This window comes from Rhamphochromis sp. 'chilingali' (genome assembly GCF_963969265.1).
Source record: "Rhamphochromis sp. 'chilingali' genome assembly, chromosome: 5".
In the NCBI taxonomy this organism is placed as follows: Eukaryota; Metazoa; Chordata; class Actinopteri; order Cichliformes; family Cichlidae; genus Rhamphochromis; species Rhamphochromis sp. 'chilingali'.
Genome location: NC_137932.1, coordinates 6,618,737 through 6,640,832, shown reverse-complemented (window position 1 = coordinate 6,640,832; position 22,096 = coordinate 6,618,737). Strand labels below are relative to the sequence as shown.

Here is a 22,096-nt window from a genome sequence, read left to right as displayed (position 1 = left end):
CGTGTGCAGATTTACGAGCTACAGACATTTAAATTTCATCAGAAGAGGAGAGGGAGGTCTGTAAGACTAAAAACAAACTTCAGCCTGCAGCTATCACAGCGATAGTGCAGGTATATTATTGCACAATAAAGTTTAAAAGTGGAGTAGAGCTGTCAAGCATCACAAAACATGAACTAAGTCCAGCTATGAGAGCATTCTGCAGAAAGCCTTTACTCAAAAAGAGGCTGTATAGGTGAGAGTACCTGCTGCCGTTTGTGGCGGCGGTGGATGATGGCAATAATACAGATGGCTCCAACTGATAAAATAACACTCCATACCGAATACAGCCATGTAGACCACATCATGACCAATCATGTGCCACTCAGCTGGAAAAACCCTCGAGAACGATTATCCGTCCGGCTCTCCCGCAACACGCCCAAACTTGAGCTATCTGTGCCGAAAAACCGAGCACCTCAGGCTTGCATACTCCTCGTTCTACTCGTGCCCCCACAAGATGTACACATATATGTCTGTGTGTGTGTGTGTGGGGATAAACACTTGTAGATCATTTGTTTGGCAAAACAGAGGACAAACATAATCTGGACATGCAAATACCCACAAAGGTTGCAAAGGCACGGACAGAGTGTGCGTGATTGGAAGAGAGTCCGAGGGCAAAATCCTGGAAATGCAGAGAGGTTTCGTGGAAATTCAAAATAAACCTGCGCGTTGGTGTTTATCTGCTTTTAGTTGTTACATGTGTCTGAACGCGTCATTGCGTAAACCTCTACGCTTGTCTTGAGGATGACACAAAGAAAGATTGTGACAGAAGCTGCAACAAGGGCTAAAATAAACTAAAGGAAACATCCTAAACAGCAGCTCCCACACACTCTGCGCCGAGCCGCTGAAGCTACTGCAATGCACCTTCATCCTGTAACTCAGCACTATTGGGTGCAGCAGAGTGTCACATTTGAATTTTACATGGCTAGTAAAAAGAAAACATGTAAATAAATCTGGACATTCTCTGTCTGTGATTATCTTCTGAAACAATAACTTACCAGCTGACAGATGAATATCACTTTTTATAAGCTATTTAGAAAGAGTTACTTTACAAAACTATTATATTTTTAATTAATAAGTTAACTGTTTCCTGAAATAGTGAAACTGTCTCACTGACAGTAAAATAATAAAAAAAATTACAACCAATTAGAACATAACAGATACAGATTAACCTCCAAAATGTTTGGCTTTTTCTTCATCATTTTTTCAGGGCAGATCATTTACACCAGGGGTGTCAAACATAAGGCACAGGAGCCAGAATGGTATAGACTGTCAACTGTATTTTCATGAATTTTTTCCAGCTTTCCTGCTAATAAAGACCTCCAAGGCCATTTATATCACACCACAGTAATACATTAACAATTAAATGGCAAAAAAGTCCCTGTTATCCACTATCTACTACAGAAATGTCTGCTTTTTAAAATGTGTCCACTGTAAAACAAATAAATAAACAAAAACAGAACGATTTTTGTGAATGAACTAGAACTTTCTGCTTTATAATTACAGGACAGTCTGAGCAACGAGCTACCTGAACCCTTTCTGTAAGTTTACACTTTTATCCCAAAGAATCAATTATCATGTTGTAAAACCATGCAGTTTAATTTATTAATGAGTAAGTTAAAGTACATTAAATGTAATTAAATGTGCAGTTAAACTTCTGATAGGAAGGGAAGTTTCAGTAGTCCGGCCCACTTAAGACGAAAGTGAGCCTGTAAATGAGTGTAAAGTGAGTTTGACATCCCTGACTTACACAGTTGATTAATTTGTATCTTCCTAATTGCTACAGCACTTATTTACACTGTCGTCCCTTTATAGCAAACCCAGCATGGTCTGCAAACTGTCCTACCTACTTTACAGCTTCATTGTTTAAACACTATGACGACCACTTTTGACAGACTTTGAAACTCCTCTGATGACTGTATGTGATCTATTAATACATGAAGCATTCATCTGGTAGTGTCGGTGTCTCTGGTTTTTTGTTCTGTTTTGTATGTGTGTGGTTTTCCGCACATTGTTTCATGCTTATATGCAAATTGCCAGTCACCAGATATGTACTGGAAGAAATGCATAAATCCTCTAGGAAAGGCACGTATTTTTAACTAACTGCAACCCGCATTTGACATAATATATTTAGTAAGGTTTAATTATCACTATTGTTTAATAAAATGGCCTTACTTAAGTATGCACTGGCGCTTATATAGCTCTTTTCTACTAAAACAATCAAAGCACTTATACAACATGTCTCATTCACAGTCATGCTTTTATCTACGTCTAAGTGCTTTCTATCTAACATTCACACGTCGATGAATGCAAAGTGGAGAAACTCGGCCCAACGACACTTTAGCATTCAGATTGGAACAGCCAAACATCAAACCACCAACCTCCATCCTGAGCTGTCTTGAAAGTTCTGGCACCATGACTGCAGTCAGTAAATGTGTTGATGACCATCCCCGTGCAACATGTTACTACATGTTGCTCCCCTTTGCTCTCCCTTCCTACATTTCTGGTCAGAATTCGCTGTCTAAAGATAAGCATTCACAGGGGTGTGTTTTCGTGGGGAGGATCACACATTACTAAGAAACTGGATGCATGTTGGGCAAGATGATTATCAAGTACTCTCTGTCTTCTTCAACCTGATTGGATGAATGCCTTGCATGCACTCCTATTTTATGAAAATACTTCAGCAAAATAAGTTTTAAACAGCTGCTGAATATCTCTTTACTTTAAATGAACATCAGCCAGTTCAAATGCTGCTCGGCAATTTCCAGAGATCTTAACTTTGTGGGAATGGGGACTGGAGTGACTGAACGCTTTGGCGCTTAACCAAAATGCGTTGCACGGATGGCTCCGCAAATTAACTGGCAATGGGAAGGCTGGAAATAATGGATCCTGTGGACATACACGAACTTAAAGGCAAAGTTCCTACCCAAATTTAAATAAAAGCAGGAGCTGTAAGGGGAAACTTGAGCTGATCTCTTGAGTCATCAAAACAGCTTAATTGAGTTCTTAAAATGATTAAAGATTACTTGTACAAAGAAAACATCTCCCAACACTTTCCAGCAAAATCTCCACTTGTGTTTTATAAACAGTTTGTTGTGTTAAATAATGAATTTAGCTATAGATGCTAAATTTGGCCTATGTATTACACCAAAGCATGAGATGCAATAAACCAAAACAAACTGTGCACATTGTTACACCCGTGTTATTAAACGCAACCTATGGGTTTGCTACAAGTTTCCAAGTGTTCCCATGCTTGCCTCTGGCTGTTTGAAAAAGTACTTATGTTTGCACTTAATTTGTTTAAGTTTGCATTTTAAAAAAAATAAGGAAAATGAAGATGCGTGCTGCTTGCCAAATGCTCTCTGCTCACAAACCTCCCTGAGCGTCAACACGCTCATCTTCTTCTCACTCTCTCCTATCTCCTGTCCCCAGACCAGCTGGATGACAAGGGGAGAGAGGGAGAACTAGTGAAGTTTCCATTGAGAGAGACAGAAAGAGAGAGACAGAGAGAGAGAGAGAGAGAGAGAGAGAGAGAGAGAGAGAGAGAGAGAGAGAGAGAGAGAGAGAGAGAGATAGGGGAAATGGTAAGCGAAGGAACTTCTTGCAGACAGGAAGTGGGGGGGTTGCCGCTTGCCTCAGCGACAGTATTTTCCACATCCGCCGCTGACTACAAACAAAAAACGACAGAAAAAAATGGCCTTGCCCTCTGTAAACGCATGGACGTTTTATTGGCCTCTTGATTATCATGCCTACAAAATGTGCATCACGTTCCTCAGCACATGCGTGCAGACATGCTCTTGTGCAAAATTTGCATTAGGCAAGTGACTCCTATAGATTCTACAGCTGGAAAATTATTACACGCAGTATTAAAACAATTGTTGTTGCAAACCATACGCATAGATGATGTGGAAATTTGATATTTTTGTCTCGATCAGGAGGCCCAAGGTTATATAAGGCAACCAGATATCACTCATTTGCATGCAGGGAGTACAGAAAGAAGGGTGGAGAGTGATTTTTAAAAAAGCCTTGGGGGCAAAGGGTGACTCTGGGTTATAAATGTGTAATGTGAAGAAGCAGGGGAAACACTGATGCATGCTGATGTTTTCAACGGAGAGGCACTGAGGAAATAACAAGCCTGATATCGCTCACCACAAGGTCCCCTGCAGATACAAACACTCTAGCTGTCTGAGTCTGCAAACTTTAGAGGCACACACAGAGACTCACAAACACTACAATCACACTCACAAAATTAAACTGCTCAGAGTGTGATGCAGGCAAAACAACATGCTTGGAGAGAGCATGATAAATATCTTAGCAACCGAGGCTGGCCAGTGGAACAGCAGCTTTGCAAAACTGACAGTGAGACAAAGGCGAGAAAAAGGGACACCTAAAAGAAAAAAGAAAGGCTTGATACTGTTCAGCTGGGTTGTAACTGAATGCTGCAGTCATAAGGAGACTTATTTCCAAATTGAGGTCAGTATGGAACATTAAAAAGCATATCTGACTCTAGATCTAGGCTTCACTGTGAAACACCTCAAAATGTTTTCTTTTCTTTTTTTTTTTGGGGGGGGGGGGGGGGGGGGTTCTCAGTTTGCTTATGAAAACATGGTTTGTATGCAAGTATCAAATCTACAAGTACTCCTTCATGAGGTGTGCTCTACATCCCTTTTCTAATCATGTGTCAGAACCAGCAGGGGTTCCCCAGTGTGCTGGTATCCAAAGCTGACGATAACGCTCTGAGCCCAAATGTCAGCATCGGTAAGAGGAGTCTGACCTCTCCTCCACTGCCTAGAGCAAATCAAGTCTGCACATGCATGCTCCTTCACTCTCACAAAAAGCTCCAAATAAAGAATTGACCGGTGTTTCCCCTCTCAGACTTAACCAGGCAGGCATTCTGCAGCACACACCAAACTTACAGTCTCTGCCAAACACACACACTGTACAGCTGTGAGAGGGAAACTCGGTTTGACGTCACAGGGTTGCTAGGAAACTTACCGCCGTGGTAGTGAAGATTTTCCACTGCAGTACAAACACTGTTGTGTGTGTGTGTGTGTGTGTGTGTGTGTGTGTGTGTGTGTGTGTGTGTGTGTGTGTGTGTGTGTGTGTGTGTGTGTGTGTGTGTGTGTGTGCGTGCCAATCAAATTGAGTTACAGTTGTGGACACAGAAATGAATTTTCTTTCAGTGCATTCCAACACATAAAAACAAAAGTTTAGGGTTTTTGTTTTTTGGTATTGGGAGTGAGTTTCGATTCAAGGTTGGATTAACCAGGCATGGGAAAAATTAATGTTTGGGTCAGAGTGTGACAGCACTTTAAAGCATCAAGTAAAAGTTAGTTTAAGGTAGGCTTGTGAAGAAGAAAAAAAGAGTGCACAGTGTTGCATGAAAAGTATGTACAGCTAGTATCAGCCAGAAGAATTTGCAGTGTGTAGTGTGTACAGAGGGTGTGTCGATTAAAGCATCAGTGCATGTACATGTGTGTGTGTAGCTGTATCTGTGTGTGTGTTTAACAGTTTACAGATACAGCAGCATGGGCGTAGTCTTCATTCAAAAAGACATGTTTGTTTGCATATTGATCTGTTTAATTGCTACACCTTTTCAGCAAATGAGGACTGTGGTAAAAAATATGATGCAGTCAGAGCTTTACAGAGAGTAAATACGCACCATGAGTGACAACACACTGTCTGCATCATTTAAAGTGTGACTTTCATAAGTCCTGCCCCACTTCCGTTCCGCTGTAGCTTCTGCTCCACTTAACTTTAGTGTCTTACATCAGGCTTTACAGAAGCTGAGGCTGGAGTGTTCTCTACAGCTTTAACAAAACTCAAGCTCCTATTTTATTAAAAAATGGGAAGAAAAAAAATGAAAACATTTGTGTGTGTCAAAGGTAATTTTGCAAATTTAAATAGAGCTGTGAAAAACAAAAGACGCCCAAACTTTAAAACTTCACAGTAACAGTAAACACGGCAACATGCTGCATAGTTTATCTGCCATCTTACTCTCAGAATAACCGGCAATTTAAAGCTGTGGACTGGTAAAAGTTTTTAGGCCTGCCACTAACAATGAAGCTGCTTTCCATGTAAGAAAAGAAAAACAAAAGAGTGAAATTACACTCCAAACAGCCAAACAGTATTTTTTAAATTTTTGTTGTGATATCAAAGATGGCCGAAAATCTTAACTTTTAGGCGCAGGAACATTCAAAATGTTTAATGATTAATAAACAATGGAAATATTTAACTTTTACCCTGACCAAAATAGCAGGGTTTTACTTTTCTGTAGCTGTTGTAATATCAAGTTCATATTTTCATTAAATCGATCATTAGGATCATTTGAACCGGCGTCTAAATCGATGCCATGATTCTTACTGATGCACACAATTTCAGTTTAACACTATTTAACCAAACTAGTTAGTTTTCACTTACATGCAAGTCTATCAAGATCTGTTTAGGTTTAAACTACTCTCATGTGGATTTTTAAAGAGAAGCAAACGACTGACTGTCACCCGAAGTAAGTCACTGGTGGCTTAATTTTTTATTCCACAGAGCTCAACTGAAATCTTACTGAAAGAAAAAAGGTGCTGATGCCAATCTATGGCAGGTGTCCTTTTGTGAGAAGTTAAGTAAAGCTATGGCAACGCTGGCAGCGCCTGCAGTGTGTGTCTTCTAACCTTGGAAAGATGCCCACCAGTGAAAAGATCAGCCAAACAGTGTCTATATATGGCTCTGTTCAGATTCCAACCCCTACCAGTTAAGCGTGAACTGACTTCATATAATCCAAAAGCTAACAGCAGAAGCACGTATTAATGAAAACAAAGGTGAATTCAGTGGTGAAGAATACAAATGCAGCTACATTTGAATACAGAGCATAAACTTTATCTGGGGTTAATCTATTCAAGGGGAGCACATTTGTGTCACACACAAACTTTCATTTTTAAAAAGCACGCATGAAATTTTATCATTTAAAAAAATCTCTTTTTGTAGATCTAGCAGTGCTGGTGCTACATTTAACTCTGAATCTATGAATTTCCTATTAGGGTTTCAAATCCTTTATTAATAATATCCCCAAACAATATCCGTGCAGTGTCGTTTCCTTTGGAAAATGCCACACAATGTGTATCCCTGCGCCAAGCTGCCATTAGAAGAAGGCTAAAAACGATTTTCCCTGTAAAGCCAGCTGAAAACAACATGGCTAATATGCAGTACACTTTGTACAACTTTTCCTGTCGTGCCCTTTTTTTCTGCTCTGTCTCTCTGCCATTTTTACTGTCGAGCTCACTTTGTTTTTCGTTCTTTCTTATTCTCACAGTATCACTCCTCTTCTCTCTCTCCCTCTCCTCTCTCCTACATACCTCCCACACAAGCGAGCATGCTTTATGTGTTTCTGCACGTTTGCCTCTTGCACAGACTCACCAGGTTTCCTTAAAACTGTACGGATCAGGAACTGTGACAAAAACATGAATAACCCACACGTTTGACATATCTGCGCCATGAAGAGCTTCTGTCGCTTTCTCTGCCTGGATAAAACCAAAAACAATGACCGGAAATATGCAAAGAGCAATACAAACAATATTCAAATCCACAAGCCAAGATCACTTAAACAAATCGTTTGTAATGCGAGTCGGCTGGTGAGAGCTAGGATATTGGTTTCGGGTGGGGTCATTCGTTAAATATGCAAGAAAAAAAGAACGCATTTGCAAGTGAAAAATCTTTGGTCAATCTACCATCTCATTGATTTCATGCGGTAATATGGCTATACACTGAATATTTCAGTAGTTTTTCTGTTGCTGTTTTTAATATAAGCACTTCTTTCTGAAAGCCAGAAACCGATTTTTTAGCACTTATTAAGTGCTAAACAAGAGCCAGCTCTGGGACTGGCACACTGTGTAAGAAACATTAAAAGCAGTTATACAATCCTTCGTTAAGTCGTGTTTCAAAGCAGAAGTGAGATGGCCTTGTGAACCTTTGCTGGCTACAAATAAAAACACATCCGCCCACCCACCTACACACACTACATACCCAATCAGGCCTCAGCCTCCTCTCTGAACTGCATCCAAGTGCAGGAAAAGCCTAAGTGTGTGTGACTAGCAACTTCTCCAGCTTTCCCTCATTTTGATCCCCCCCCCCCCCCCCCCCCCCCACACACACACACACACACACACACAGACACAGGTTGGGGCACAGAGGTAGCTTTGTTATCGTGAATAATGAGCCGTACAATGAGAGGCTTCTGGTTTAAGGTCGCACTCACGGGCCCCTTTGCTTTCATATAGGCATATTTTAATTGCACTGCAACACCCGAGTTATAAAGTTGCCTTTGGGCGAAGCCAAATGCACAGTCAGCAATGATGATGTTTTCTTCTTTTGATGACTAACGCTGATCCAATGTGCCATTTTTTCTGTTACTGTATTGTGAATGTAGTGATTGCATCATTCGGTGGGAGCCGATTATGATCGGTGTACGCAGTGATTGTTTACTACAGGCTTGTAAAAAGATTTGGGGAAAAAGCACACTGATAAGCATCATTTTTCAGGACAGTTGCCATTAGAGAGTCTCGCAGAAACAAACTCCTTCCAGGAAAAGATAAGCTACAACATCACATCAGCAGGTTTAGTGTTTCGTAACCTGTTGGACTTCCATTAAAAAAGAAGGAAAAGGAAACTACATGGTGGAGGAGATGCTCACATGCTAATATTAAAAAAGTAGTATGCTTACAGTGTTTCCATTCATACAAAGGACTGTATTTATTTTACTAAAGTCTCAAATCTGAAAAAATTTCACAACAACCAGCTTGATGCTTGATCTGAAAAAAAAAACCAAACCCCAAAACAAAACAACAAAAACAACAAAAAAAGCAGACCAATAGATACACCCAGCATTACCACAGTGCTACTCCTGGCATGGCTTAAAAATATTTTGAGATTATCTTTGTTGATACAGTCTCACTATTTTATTAGTGACAGTCATTTATCAAAAATGTTACAAAACTTTAGCTTTTCCATTATTTTCAAAAATTTTTAATGAAATGTTCATATTATTCACACAACTTAAAATTCAGTGCTTAACGTGATTTAAAAAAATCTCTGCTCCCCTGCAAGAAGCCAAAAAGGGACAAAATAGTTATTTCTTTTATTTATAGTTATTTACCTAATTAGTTTGAACTTGTCAGCAAACTACGAGTCTTTGTTCTCATTCTGCAATCCTTAATGACTGTGCCAGTTTCTTTCATAGTTTCTCGTCTATTACAGTGTGTGTGTTTCGTGTGTGTGTGAGGGGGCAAGCAGAAACAGGGTGAAGAGAAGAAAGCAACAATGGAGCTAATCAGAAATTGTCGACTCTGACCACAATAATTGTTGCTGAACAAGTTTTAATTAGCCTAAAGCCAAAGCGGCGCCAACCCCAAACATCTGTAAGTCTGATGGGAGTGAAGCTGACCACACATGACGCTTAACAGCAGCTTAATTTCAAAAGCTCAAAAGTTCAAAGACAATCTGTTAAAAGAAAGGTGTGCAGAGTTAGCGCCATTGCAAACCATTTACTCTCAACAAAAGTAAGAAACCGAGGGCGGGGGGATACTACATTTTTCCTACATTTTCTCAACAAAGTTTGGCATGCTACAACTACACCACCAGTTTGTCAGTCAACAGTTCATAATCCTACATCCTACAGTATCCTTTCCTCCTCATCAGTAAGTTTTGCATTTTTTGTCATCGTCACTTACTGATACAGCTATATATAGTTGTTGAGAAAAGTGCAAACTTTCCAGCTTAGCTCATCCAACGGGAATGGTTGTGAGACCCTGACATGAAAGAATGCTGTGGTTATGAGCTAGTTAAGATCATACTCCACTGTGAGGTCAACAACACAACTTCCATAAAACTTACAACACCATCTTACAACATGCCAGGCAAGTCTTTTGGTTTCCTTTTGTGCATACAGCTTCTGTATGCAGCGCTACATGAATGGACAATCTCTGTGGTCAGACCTTCAGTTCACAGATCACACTTCAATTGTAGCGCTCAAGATGTTTGTTCCATTATGATGCATTAGCTAGGAAACTCAAGCTCTTTGAAGCATGCTTCAAATGACCAAAACCAGCGAGCCTCTGAATGGTTGGAAAGTCATTAAAATGATGGCGCCACTTGTATTAATTGTGATATGGCTGTAAGTATGTTGGTTCTTTGAGAGGAAGAACATTATTATCTGTTCCCTAGCTTTCAAGAAGAACCCATCCCTGACATTTCCTGTGTGCATTTCATGCGACAATCTTATTAGAAGTTTCCAATTAAATCAGGTCCACTGAATAGCCAGCAGGCTGTAGATACAGTGACAAACAAGCTCAAATCTCAGATTTTGAATCCACTTACTGCTTTCTGCTGAGAACTGAGGAATGCAGGGTTGAGAAGCTGTTCTCCTTTCTCCGTATCACTGGAAATATCCTCCTCCGACTCCTCCCACGAAGAGGAGAAACCGGCTGAGGAGGCAGAGGACGATGACAGCTTCCTGAGAGAACGAGTGGAGTTTGGCACGGGGCTAGAACTGGGGCTAGGCGAGCAGCTTCGCCCCTGGTCTGAGCAGGAGCCTTCAGAAGTTTGAGGCTGGTTTTCCAAACCGTGGTCAGTTACTATGACGGCAGGGATGGAAGAGTGGTTTGAGGTGTGCTCGGTCATGTCGAGCAAACAAGGGGTGCTCTCGCTGCTTTGTGCCTGGGACATTTCAGGATTAACCTCCAACGTGTGTCCTTCTGGCTGGAGCAGCATTTTAGTACACAACAGGTCCTCTTTCTGATCCATCAGATCTCTTTCATCTCCGAACAGTTGCTTGCTCTCTGTTTCCATGTCCCTCAGTACTTCTCCCTCTTTTTTCTCTGTGTCTGTCATTCGATCTTTTTCAAATGTCTCAAGAAAACCTTTATCAAACAGTCCATCTAAACAGGGAGTTTGCTTTAATGTTTCTGAAAGGCAGTCATTTTGTTTAATCAGTGTCTTGTTGTCTGTATTTGATTTAGTGCTGCTGCTGTCCCTCTCACCATCACTCTTTCCTTCTTCGCTTCTTTCTCCTTCCTTTGTTTCTTCATCCCTTTCTCTCCCATTTTGGACAACAGAGGGGGCTTTAATTTCTTGTGGGTGAGTCATTAGGTGATCCAGAGCTGTGTTTCCTTTGCCAGGATCAGAAGGAGTTTGTTGAGTCACTCGTCTGGGAGACCGAGGGCTGCGCTGGAGCTCACTATTAAGTACCTGGGCACGGATCCCGGAAATGTGGGCCTCAAAAATGCCAACTTTTCCCCTCACCTGCACAGAGAGAACATTGAAACTACGGTTTGATTGTCTTGGTCTTACTGCAGAGAATTATGCTTTGATGCATATTTGTGTTTTCAATATTTGGTTTAAATAGTTTAGGATTTCACAGGTGTAGCAGAGCTTTGGAAAATGTCAGAAAAATAAACAGAGAAGAAGTAATTGAAAAAATATCATAACAAAAAACACCAATATTAAGAAAACACAGCAGGAATGGCCCACGGCGCTCAAATTTTCTTGAAAAATGGGCCACTGGCACGCTACAACTTCAGTGTGTGACTGTCTGCAGTTTCACAGTCAGTTCTAAAGTATGTTGGCATTCCCCTCAGTAAGAATAAGGAGAAAGAGGGTGAGGGAGCATAAATGTCAGGATGAATTTAAACCAACAAAAGTACTTTTGTTAAATTTGTATTGAAATCAAACTGAAAGAAATCTAATTCTGGTCCCTCTTTTGTTTAATCAGTGCACAGCAACCTCTAAAGAAGCCAAGTTGCGTAAACTCACAAGCTTCAACATATTATAGAGTGCCTATTTTCTTTAATAGTTTATGCATGATGAAAACCATTAAAAGTCTTAAATGGAAGTGGATTATATTACATAAAAGCTGTATTTGTTTTAGTAAATCCCACTAAGTTTTGCAACTTCTGTTTTCAGGAAGACCTGATGAAAAATCCTGTAACTGTTTTATTGAATGACATGCAGACAGCTTTTCTATATACATAAAAACACAAGGAAGAAACAGCTGAAAATGCATGTGGCCTACCTTTTACTTTTCACCCTCATCACCTACAGCTGTGTAAGAGTAGCTATGGTGGCATTGACGTGACTGCCCCAGCAAATCAAATTAAACCAGGAAATCCTTCTATTTTTTATTTAATTGCTTTGTTGCATAACTGCATTTTTTGGATGCAGACAGAAATGGTGGTAGATGTAGCAAGTATTTCTAAAAAGCTGATAAAACATGCTGAGAATGAGGATGGACATAATTGAAAAGCACAGGTCTGATCACCTCAACGTTCTGCAGCTCTCTGTGAATCTGCAGCAGCTGCGCTTGGCGTCTCCTCTCTTCTCGCTTCTCTCCTCCTCCCGTCTCTCGTCCCCTCTCCTCGTGGCCGTCTTCGTCCCCTCTATCTTCACCGCCAGGCGAGCTCAGGCGTCGGACTCGCTGGCCCACATTGACTCCTAGGAGCTCCGGGCTTCGCGGCGAGGGGGAGCGAGCGCGAGGTGTGGGGCTAGGCGAGCGCAAGGGTGAAGAAGGGAAGATAAAGGTTTGACCCAAGCCACGAGGGCTTGTCTAAAAGGAAAAAATACAAAATAAAACAACATGGGATTTACTAACAGGAAATGTAAAACAATATGAGCTGTACAATATATAAAATATAAATAATCTAAGCAGTTTCTATTTCGCATTCCCATACTGAACTACAACAAGTGGAAATTGTAGCATCAAGGTAAAACCTAGTGTAGTTTCAGTGAGCTAATTAAATTAATCTCAGTTGCATACCACTATTATCTATCTTACTGGCATAAGCTTTCAAGGTGTTTTACTGTTGCTCTAGTGCTTTTGTCTAGACAATAATCTACTAGAAAAAGCTGGAAAATACATGAACAGTCTCTTCAGATTTTGGTGGATGTGATGAACAGGCTACCTGTGGACTCGTTGGGCTGTAGAGACCTCCTCCCAGTAACTGGCAGTAGGTGCTCCGATCTGGAACTGGCAGCACAGGTCGGGCAGCTGGTGTGATTCGGGCTCGAGAGCTGGCACTAGAGGAGCCTGGCTGGGTGTGAAACTGATTACCACTGTGGAGATGTGATGTGGAGAGACGATAAGAGAGAGTTTATTTTTAGGTTAATGTGCTTCAATAGGTTGTAATTATATTAGTGACTAAATAGGACACATCAGTGAAACCTAGACTTGAAATAAAGAGGACATTCACTGACAGCATGCCCATTAAGTATGTGTCCCTTAAAGTTATTAATTGCTCTCTAATGGAGTACAAACAAAAAAAGAAATCCTGTTGGTCTGGTTTAACGGCTACATCAGCAGCTAAATATGTTTAAAGTATACAATTCCCATGCGAAAACGTTCTGGGAAATCTGTGTATTCTCTCAACTGTTAAAAGCAAATGAGACTTTTGAGAAATCCCATACCTGTTCATGACTCCGTTTAGGTTCAGGGCAGAGGCTGCCATCCCCGCGGCCAAGCCAGGGGCTTTGAGTGCTGGGTACACATCTGACAAGCTCCCCTGTAGCTACAGGGAGGTCTGGAGATCAGCTTTCAGTGGTTCCTCTGCATATAATCACAGAAAAATCTGTACCCAGCGCTAAAAAAAAGTCAAGAGAAGTTTGTTTTAGTATGTCAAAGCCCTGTTATGACTAAATATCAAAATAACAAACAGTCTTTAACATAATCCTTTGTACATAAAAGTCCCTTTCAAACACTGGGCCTCCGATTTTCCATTAGTAACTGTGTGATGGACAAAAAGCATAAAACAGAGAGAAAGTGAAGCAGATAAATGAAGGATAAATGCTGCAAGATAAAACATTTCAGTCACTGGATAAAATTTGCAGTTTTGGCTGTCAATGTTACAAAAATGCAGAGATTTTTATGGTGCTCATTTCAAAATTTGAAAAGCCAATTTATTCCAGAGTTCACAGCTCATCCATCAGGGCACTGATCTTTTTTACACCAGGTTTTCGTGCTACCGTATACAACTTTGTTATAAAAGGACCGGTGCCACAACTGCCAAAATTCCTCCCAATCAATCTCTCACTATTGTTTTGCTCTTCTCGGTGCTGCAGCACTTACACTTATTTGAGAAATGAGCTGCAGTCTAAACATGACATGACATTCCTTCAGGGGAGAGGCCTGCAGAAAAATTGCTGAACTGAGGAGACATATAAACCAGCCAACGTGGGAGAGTGAGAAATTATAGTTAAAATGATGGTGTCAGTGTTACAATCCAAAACACTTGTGCATAGTCCCCTTATTACCTGACAGTAATTAATTAAAGGTGTTCCAGAGTTCAGTTCCTCTTCTTTTTAAAATGATTTATAAAGAATCATATTATTTTAAACTAACTGTTAGAAACATGTTATTGTAAATAAATCAATATTCTACTGCTGATTCTTCTCAGCCTATTTAAATCCCATTATCATGATGTGACACACAGAAATGTGCTGTCACCGATTAGTACTTCTCTTTTTGCAGTGGTATTGGTTTTTGGTCCTGCACTCTGATTGGCCAAATTCAAAAAATAATAAAAACATTACAATATTGCAGAAACTGTGTATCTTCTGGTTTATTTTGATTTATTTTTTGCATAAAAAATAAATGTTAGATTTGTATACAAATTCTTTATTTTATTTCTAATGTAAAAATCATCTTACAAAGCCAACTAAGTATACTGACTTAGCATATATTAACTCACAGTTAACCTTGAACTCAAGAACAGAATAGGCTTTCTATTATATAATCTATTGTTTCAGTCACATACACCTCAATGCATGCAGTTAAGCTGCATAACAGCTTGTAGTTCCATGTCCCGCAGTGGAAAAAAAGCCATGCAAATACTGTGCAACAGAAGTGTTTGATTTGGAGTGGTCAACTGCGCAGCGCTTTCAAACACGTCTAATTTCTCAGTGGCTCCTACTTTGTTTCAATTTTATTCAACATCATACTTTAAATTTCAAATGCTCAGCTTCAAGCGAGACTGATAAATGAGTGTAGATATTAAGTGTTTTTCCTTCTGCAGCTGAGCAAGATATTTTAGCAACAGTGAAATGGAATGTGGTCAGCCCAGGTAACATAGCTTAAAAGAGACAGAAACACACTGTATATTTTTCACACCAAACAACTAGTTTGCAGGTAAGAACACCCAGCTGAAGCCTGTATCTCTAACAATCTAGAGCTTTTCAAATCTTTTCAGTCAAGTTGGCTTCTCCCAAGCATAACAGGATTCTTGTTCTCGCCACCTTGCCAAAAACTGCCTTGGCATGAGTTTTGATTCCTGGTAAGTTAGACAGCAGTTTATGAACCAGGGGGTAAAGATGGGATTTCCTCGTTGGGTTGTGACGCAGTTAGATAGAGGCAGAAAACAATCTGAATGTCTCGCCTCTCGAGTACTTCACAAAAACCACCACTCCTACTTTTTCACACTGTTTAATCACTTGTCTGTGCTTTAGTCTTAGTGGAAGCAACACAAAGGCCCACAGGGGATGAGGGAAGTCTGAGAGGGAGACACGGAGACAGTGCAGGATTGATAAAAGAAGGAAGAGAAAGGGGGGAAAGAGAGGTCCTCACAGGCTATTTTGGTTGTCTTTTCTGAACCTCTCATGCAGAAGTAGGGGATTTACTTTCCATGAAACAGCTCGGAGTGAGTAATGAAAAGGCACTGGGCACCAGAAACTATTTTCACACTTGCAGATGTGTATCTGAAACCCAAAAATCTATCTCCATCTCAGGACAACTCAAAATGTTTTGAATATTTAGCTTCGTGGGGTTTGTTGCCCCACTCGGACCATTTAAATTTAGACTGTTACTAAAAGAGAAATTAAAAAGTCTTAAACAACTGACTGACCGCTTCATAAAGTGGATCAAGGTGCTTCAAATGAGATGAGTCAGATCATATATAAAGCAAAATGCATCCATTGTGCCACAATGGCCTAAAAAAAGGGGCAGGGCATTTCCTGAAAGACAACATTCAACAGAAGAGAAATGAATTTGACAGCTACACTACAACATACTTTATTTCTTTAAACAAACCCTGTTGTCAATACACTCGCATTACCACACTTAAACCACTTCAGTGTTGTCAGTGCTTTAGCACAGCCTAATATCTCACACACACACACTGAGTGGGACTGCGCGAGCATTCAAACTGTCCGCTTGCCTACACAAGTGGGCAATAAACCTACATGCAATACACTAATAAAAAGGCAGCTGAAGGGAAAAAAAGTGTGGAACATGATGATGATGACGATGAACACTCCTTGGAATTTACAAGCAGATATTATCAGGATGGGTTTAACAAAGGTAAAAAGATGATATATTACAGTGACATCTGTTTCTTTGTGAGCTTTGCAGTGTTTACCCTTTTAAAACCTCTCTTTGGGTATTAGGATATTCTGGGCAATGTTACACTTCTACAGTTTATAGTAACTTTGAATGTTTATGTGACTGGTTTAAAAGGATTAAGCAGTACATAAGCAGCTTCTCTTTACAATACATCAACAGATAGATGGGTTTTCTAAATAAAACTGCACATATAACGATAGATGAGAGTGTCCATATCACACACTCCTAGCAGATGGAACACGCAGAGCTCAGTATCTCATTTTCAAAGGGCTTGAGTCAGAAAAATTATAAATAAACTGAGCTCCAGTGATCAGCAATTGTTCTAAAAATGAGGTATTTCTTAAAATTTAACTTTTGCTACCAGCTTCTCCAGTATGCTGATTTGCTATTTTACTGTTACACATTAAAGATAAGGGAATATGTGGGATTTTGGACTCTTGGGTGGGACAAAACAATCATTTATTTACACCAAGCAAATATTCAAGGGAAGGCAGACAGATTAATCAGTAATGAAATAAACTGTATAATCTAATGCTATTATTTATCTCGTAATATCTACTATTATACAAGCTATTGGGTTATATAGCCGCTCAAATTATGGATCTGCGTACAAATTGATAAAATTATTTATATAAGGGAATTTATTTATTTTTTTATCTGTCTGCTCTAGATTTATTTTAGAAGCAAAAGTTAATGACATTTAAAGGGTGGCCTATGTAAGGCACAGAAATGTGTATATAAAGACTTTAGAATTTTGTCTATTTAAAAAATGACTTTAACCACTTTTAAAGTCAGTGGCTGTATTTCAGTTTTCCATGAATGGTTACCTCTTGCAGTCATTGAAGGCTAGTCCAAAGCGATTAGATAAGGTATTTGCAATGATTCAGCTTTGATAATTGGGTCCATTTCTGGATTCAGCTCCCACAAAATGTTCTAAAACTCCAGGTTTGAAAACTCAACTTTAGCCTGCACGACGCTGCATAAAACACAAAATAAGGGCAAAGAAAGAAGAAAGCTTCCCCACGTTGGCTTGGCCTCTCAGCCCACCAAAGAGGATGCTACCTCTCCGTACCGAGGTGCTGGTATTAAACTGTAATAAAGCTACATCCAGTCACGGTGCTGCTGTGATGGAGGTCATGCCGGTGTTATCTTACCTCAGCCCCGTCCTCTCCAAAGCTGCTGCGGGACGCTTTAATCAGTCTGTGATATTACGGTCATCTCCAGCAGCAATATCTCGATGATGAGTCTTCGCTGTCTCTGAGTGTGACAATCGCAACAGCAAACGCACAAAGGCAGCACCAGTCTCTACTCCTGTCTCGTGCGGTTTGACTTTTTTTCCATGAACCAACTTCGACGCAAACGCCTTTTCACCAAAAAAACAAAAAACAAATTAAAAAAAACCCTCTTCAACAGAAGAAAAAAACTTTAAATGTCCTTTTCTTCTGTGAGCATCTGGTTGTTGGTGAAGAAGACTTTAAAGCATTTCAGAGTCGGTCCAGTTGAATTCCCGTCACGGCTTTGCTCTCAGGATAAGCACTTTCTGGTGAGGTTTCTGTTGTCATGTGTTGCTCGCTGCTCGTAGTAAAGCGCTGTTTGTCTGAGTGCTTGAAGCCGGAAGCAACCACGGAGTATCGCTCTCTCCCCCCTCTCTCTCTCTCCCCTCTCTCTCTCTCCCTCTCTCTCTCTCTCTCGGTTCACTGCAGGGCTAAAAACTGAAAAGCCGAACGCGAGCCGTGTTCTCTCGCTTTGTGGACGCACGTGCACTCCTGCGGGGAAACCCTCGTATAAATACTCACAAGCGCGCGTGCTGAAAGTTAATTAAAAGTAGCAGTAGCGGTGGATTTGAGTTAAAAGTGAGATACTGCTGACACCGCGGCTGTCGTCGTTATCTTGTAGGTTCTTCCATCTAATTCAAATTAGCTTTATTTGGCTTGACAGTGATTAAGGATATGCATGACTGCGCAAGCAAAGCAGGTAGCCTGCAGTATTTAGGAATCCAGTGTTTTGTGGTTATTACAGCAGGAAATATTGTTAGTGAAATGTGTAGGCTAGCTAAAATTAGCTGCAGTTCACAGACAGAATTACCCTGATCAGAGTGTAGTATTATTATAATATGGCCTTTAGTGTTACTACCCGTTTTTTACGAAACTATGGTAATGATACTTTATTAGAGCTGGGCACTTTATTAGGTTGTAAACCCTTAGAATTGCCTTCAGAACTGCCTTATTTCTTCATAGCAAAGATGCAACAGTGTTCTGAAAACATTCTTCAGAGATTTTGATCCATATTGACATGGTAGCATGACACAGTGCCTGCTCCCATTCCACCACATCCCAAAGGTCCTCTACTGGACTGAGGTGGAAGCACTGTGAAAGTACAACATGAGCTTAGTGACAGTAGGCATCAGAAACTGGTTACACTGTGGTCATAAAGCAACAATACTCAGGCACACTAATACACCACCAGCAGCACACTGAAGCGGTGATACAACTCAGGATGGATCCACGCTTTAATGTTGTTTATGCCAAATTCTGACCCAACTATCTGATTGTTGCTGCGGATTTCAAGACTCATCGAACAGGAGAGGCACCCGGTGTGGTCTTCTGCTGCTGTTGTCCATCTGTTTCAAGGTTCAAAATGTTGTGTGTTCAGAAGATGCTCTTCTGCATACTTTGATTGTAACCACTGGTTATTTGAAGCAGCCTGACCTTTCCCTCCTCACCTCTCTGGTATCAATGAGGAATTTTCATCATGAAATACTCAGACTAACTCATCCGACACAATCAAAGCCATTTAAATCATCTGTTATCCCCACTGTGATGCTCAGTTTGAACTTCAGCAGCTCGTCTGCCCCATGTCAACGTGCCTAAATGCATTGAGTCGCTGCTGTGGGATTGGCTGACTAAATATTTGCACTACCAAACAGTTTAACAGGTGTACCTAATAAATAGTCAGTGAATGTATATGTATGTGATCAGGGAGGGCATTGCTAATCTTGTCTGTTAGATGCGCACTTGTATAGCAGTGGAATATAAATTAAATCAGACTTGTTTCAAAATAACTCCCAGGTAATCAAGAGTAATTATTTGTGCCTCCCCCCACAGGCTGTACACAATACAAATGAAACTGCCAAAGTACATAATTGCATTACAAGCACAATCAAATCCGGCACACAGAATGGGTGTAAATGAAAACTGTGTAGGGCGTGCTAACCTTTTTGCAGCCTCTTTGAAATGTATTAATACAAATTTAAAAACAAAAGGCCCTGCACATCCACATGTGTGTTCTCAGTAATAATTGAATCATTAGTTACCTGGAACTGCCTGGAGCTTAAAAAGCCTAGTTATGTGATGATATATAGCTATAGTTATGTAAATTGTCCCACCCAAACAGGTGAAAAATAGCCAGCAGGAGAGGCAGGAACCTGTCAAATGAGCACAAGCGGGAATACACCATGAGAAGAGGTGTAATCACACAACGTAAGTGAGAAACACCTATGCAGCTCAAGCTGACCCTTCATCAGTCTGTCTCATATAATGAACATTGTACTCGTTGTGCTCACGTGCGACATTATTAGAAATGTAGCAACAGTTAAAAAGGGGATGATGAAGTTGTTTGGATGTACGGGATTGTTTCTGTGCCTGTTGTGAATCTGTTTACTCTCTGTTTGGATGCCAGGATAAAGAGTCGTGCTGGAAATTGTTGATTTGAATGTGGTCTGTGATGCAAGAGCAGTAAAATGAATTCTCCAACCACAGAGGACAATACAGCAGCGCCGTGAGTGACCGAGGTAGCACGAAAGTTTAGTTCACCAAAAACATTGAAAAATCAGTTAATTAAGAAATATCTCATTATGTTTGATACCGAAGTTAATGTTGCCATGCTGTAGAAGGAATGTGTAGCTCAGAGGATCAGCAGTATCTGTACTTTAAACAACAAGTCGCATGTGGATGGGCCTTCAGCAGTAGATGTTGCTTTTCCCAGATTGTTTTGTTGTCATTGTTTTTAATCAAGGGTTGAGATCCTGATAACAAGCAGTTTCATCGGGAGTCCTGCTCTGATTGTGAATTTCATCAATACTGACACACCTCTACAAAACTATGTACTGCATATAGCCATCAGTATAAAGGCTCAGTAGCTGTAGTATTTCAATAGCTCATTAGTTTGTTGCCAGTTTTTCCAGTTACAGTTTAACCTTGTCTTAGTTGGAATATGCAGGGCGAGGTGGAAAATGCTGTGCTGTGTTTTTATCTTCTTTGCTATAATTTGGCCTTGAGCTTGAACCAAGTGAAAACAAAGCTCTATATTAGCTTCCTAAGATGTTTATCAACACATAGATTTCAATCAGTACAATCAGATGTCAGGTACCAGAATTTTAAACATTTTTTCTTATCACAGGGGCGTAGTATGAAAACATTAATGTTGGTTAGGGTGTCATATGGAGATAATTGGTCACAGTATCAAACTGTGGTTAGACAGGTTTCTTATCCTAATCCTAGTCTTGTCCTGGTATGAAATGCTTGAAATATTTCACATTTTTTCCAGGAAGGCTTAAGTGGGACTTTGTGTAGAGTGCAGAAGAATGAAAAACCCAAACAAGTCCAACGTGTTTCCATTTGAGGAAACAATGTGTCATCTTAGATAAATGCATTTAGTTAAGGACAGTAGTCATCTTTGCAAAACATGGCTATGTTTTTCAAGCTTTCACACTTGGCTAGCAATATTAAAAGAGCTTCTCTCATCCCACATGAAGTCAGAGGTGACACTGGTGATAAAAGAGTAGGTGCTGCCCTCTTGTGGTGTGTAAGTAATCTGCAAAATGGGAGCAGACTTAGGCTGTAAAGAGTACATACACTGCTCAAAAAGTAAAAAATACAAAATGAAAGGAACACTTTTTAATTTCATTTCATTTCATTTTTATTTATTTCACACTTGGTACTACAAATCAAACAAAACAACCACATCTTCTATCAACAAAACACAACAACCATGTGTGAAAAGGAGCAGGAAGAAGAAAATATTCTTATTAAACCCTGCCCCCTATCTACCATCGAACTTATATCACCGATGGGCACCAAAAATCAGGAACAAACTAATATTGACATTTCTCTCCGGTCGAATCCCAAACCAACATCACATTCATTCGCATTCTTCATACTGAGTTATCGTTTTAAACATATAACACTTTTTAAAACATTGTAGATTTATACAATTCTTTAAATTATAATGAAGTGAATTCCACAGTCTTATACCCCTAACCGTTGTGCTCATTAATCTTTGTGTAGTCCTGGCTAACTGATGTTTAAAATAAAATTTCCTTCTATTCTCTTCTCCCCTTGAACACATCAAAAATACTCTTTGTAACTTAAAAGGCAAAATATTATTTTTAGCCTTAAACATAATTAATAATGTCCGTAATTTCACTAAATCTCCTAATTTTAATAATTTTGATTCTATAAATAATTTGTTTGTATGTTCTCTATATTTAACATTATGAATTATTCGTATAACTTTCTTCTGTAATAGGTTTAAAGGTTTTATGGTATTCTCATATGTATTCCCCCAAACTTCAACACAATAGTTGATATATGAAAAAAACAAAGAAAAATATAAAATACGCATTGTTTTATAATTTAATAAATCTCTTATACTACCCAAAATATAAATACTTTTGACCATTTTCTTTCTAAT

General features: G+C 39.8%; 1 protein-coding gene across 1 annotated transcript in view; it reads right to left on the bottom strand.

Annotated features, from left to right (window-relative positions):
* Window positions 1–18,025, bottom strand: part of itpkb (inositol-trisphosphate 3-kinase B) — a 30,059-nt gene extending 12,034 nt beyond the window's left edge. The window contains exons 1-5 of the mRNA XM_080882278.1: window positions 17,560–18,025; window positions 13,480–13,652; window positions 12,978–13,128; window positions 12,338–12,622; window positions 10,399–11,322 (exon numbers count right to left, since the gene is read on the bottom strand). Coding sequence (XP_080738404.1) covers window positions 10,399–11,322; window positions 12,338–12,622; window positions 12,978–13,128; window positions 13,480–13,520 — 1,401 coding nt within the window. The 5' untranslated portion in view covers window positions 13,521–13,652; window positions 17,560–18,025. The remainder of the gene's footprint in view (window positions 1–10,398; window positions 11,323–12,337; window positions 12,623–12,977; window positions 13,129–13,479; window positions 13,653–17,559) is intronic.
* Window positions 18,026–22,096: the final 4,071 nt, after the last annotated feature.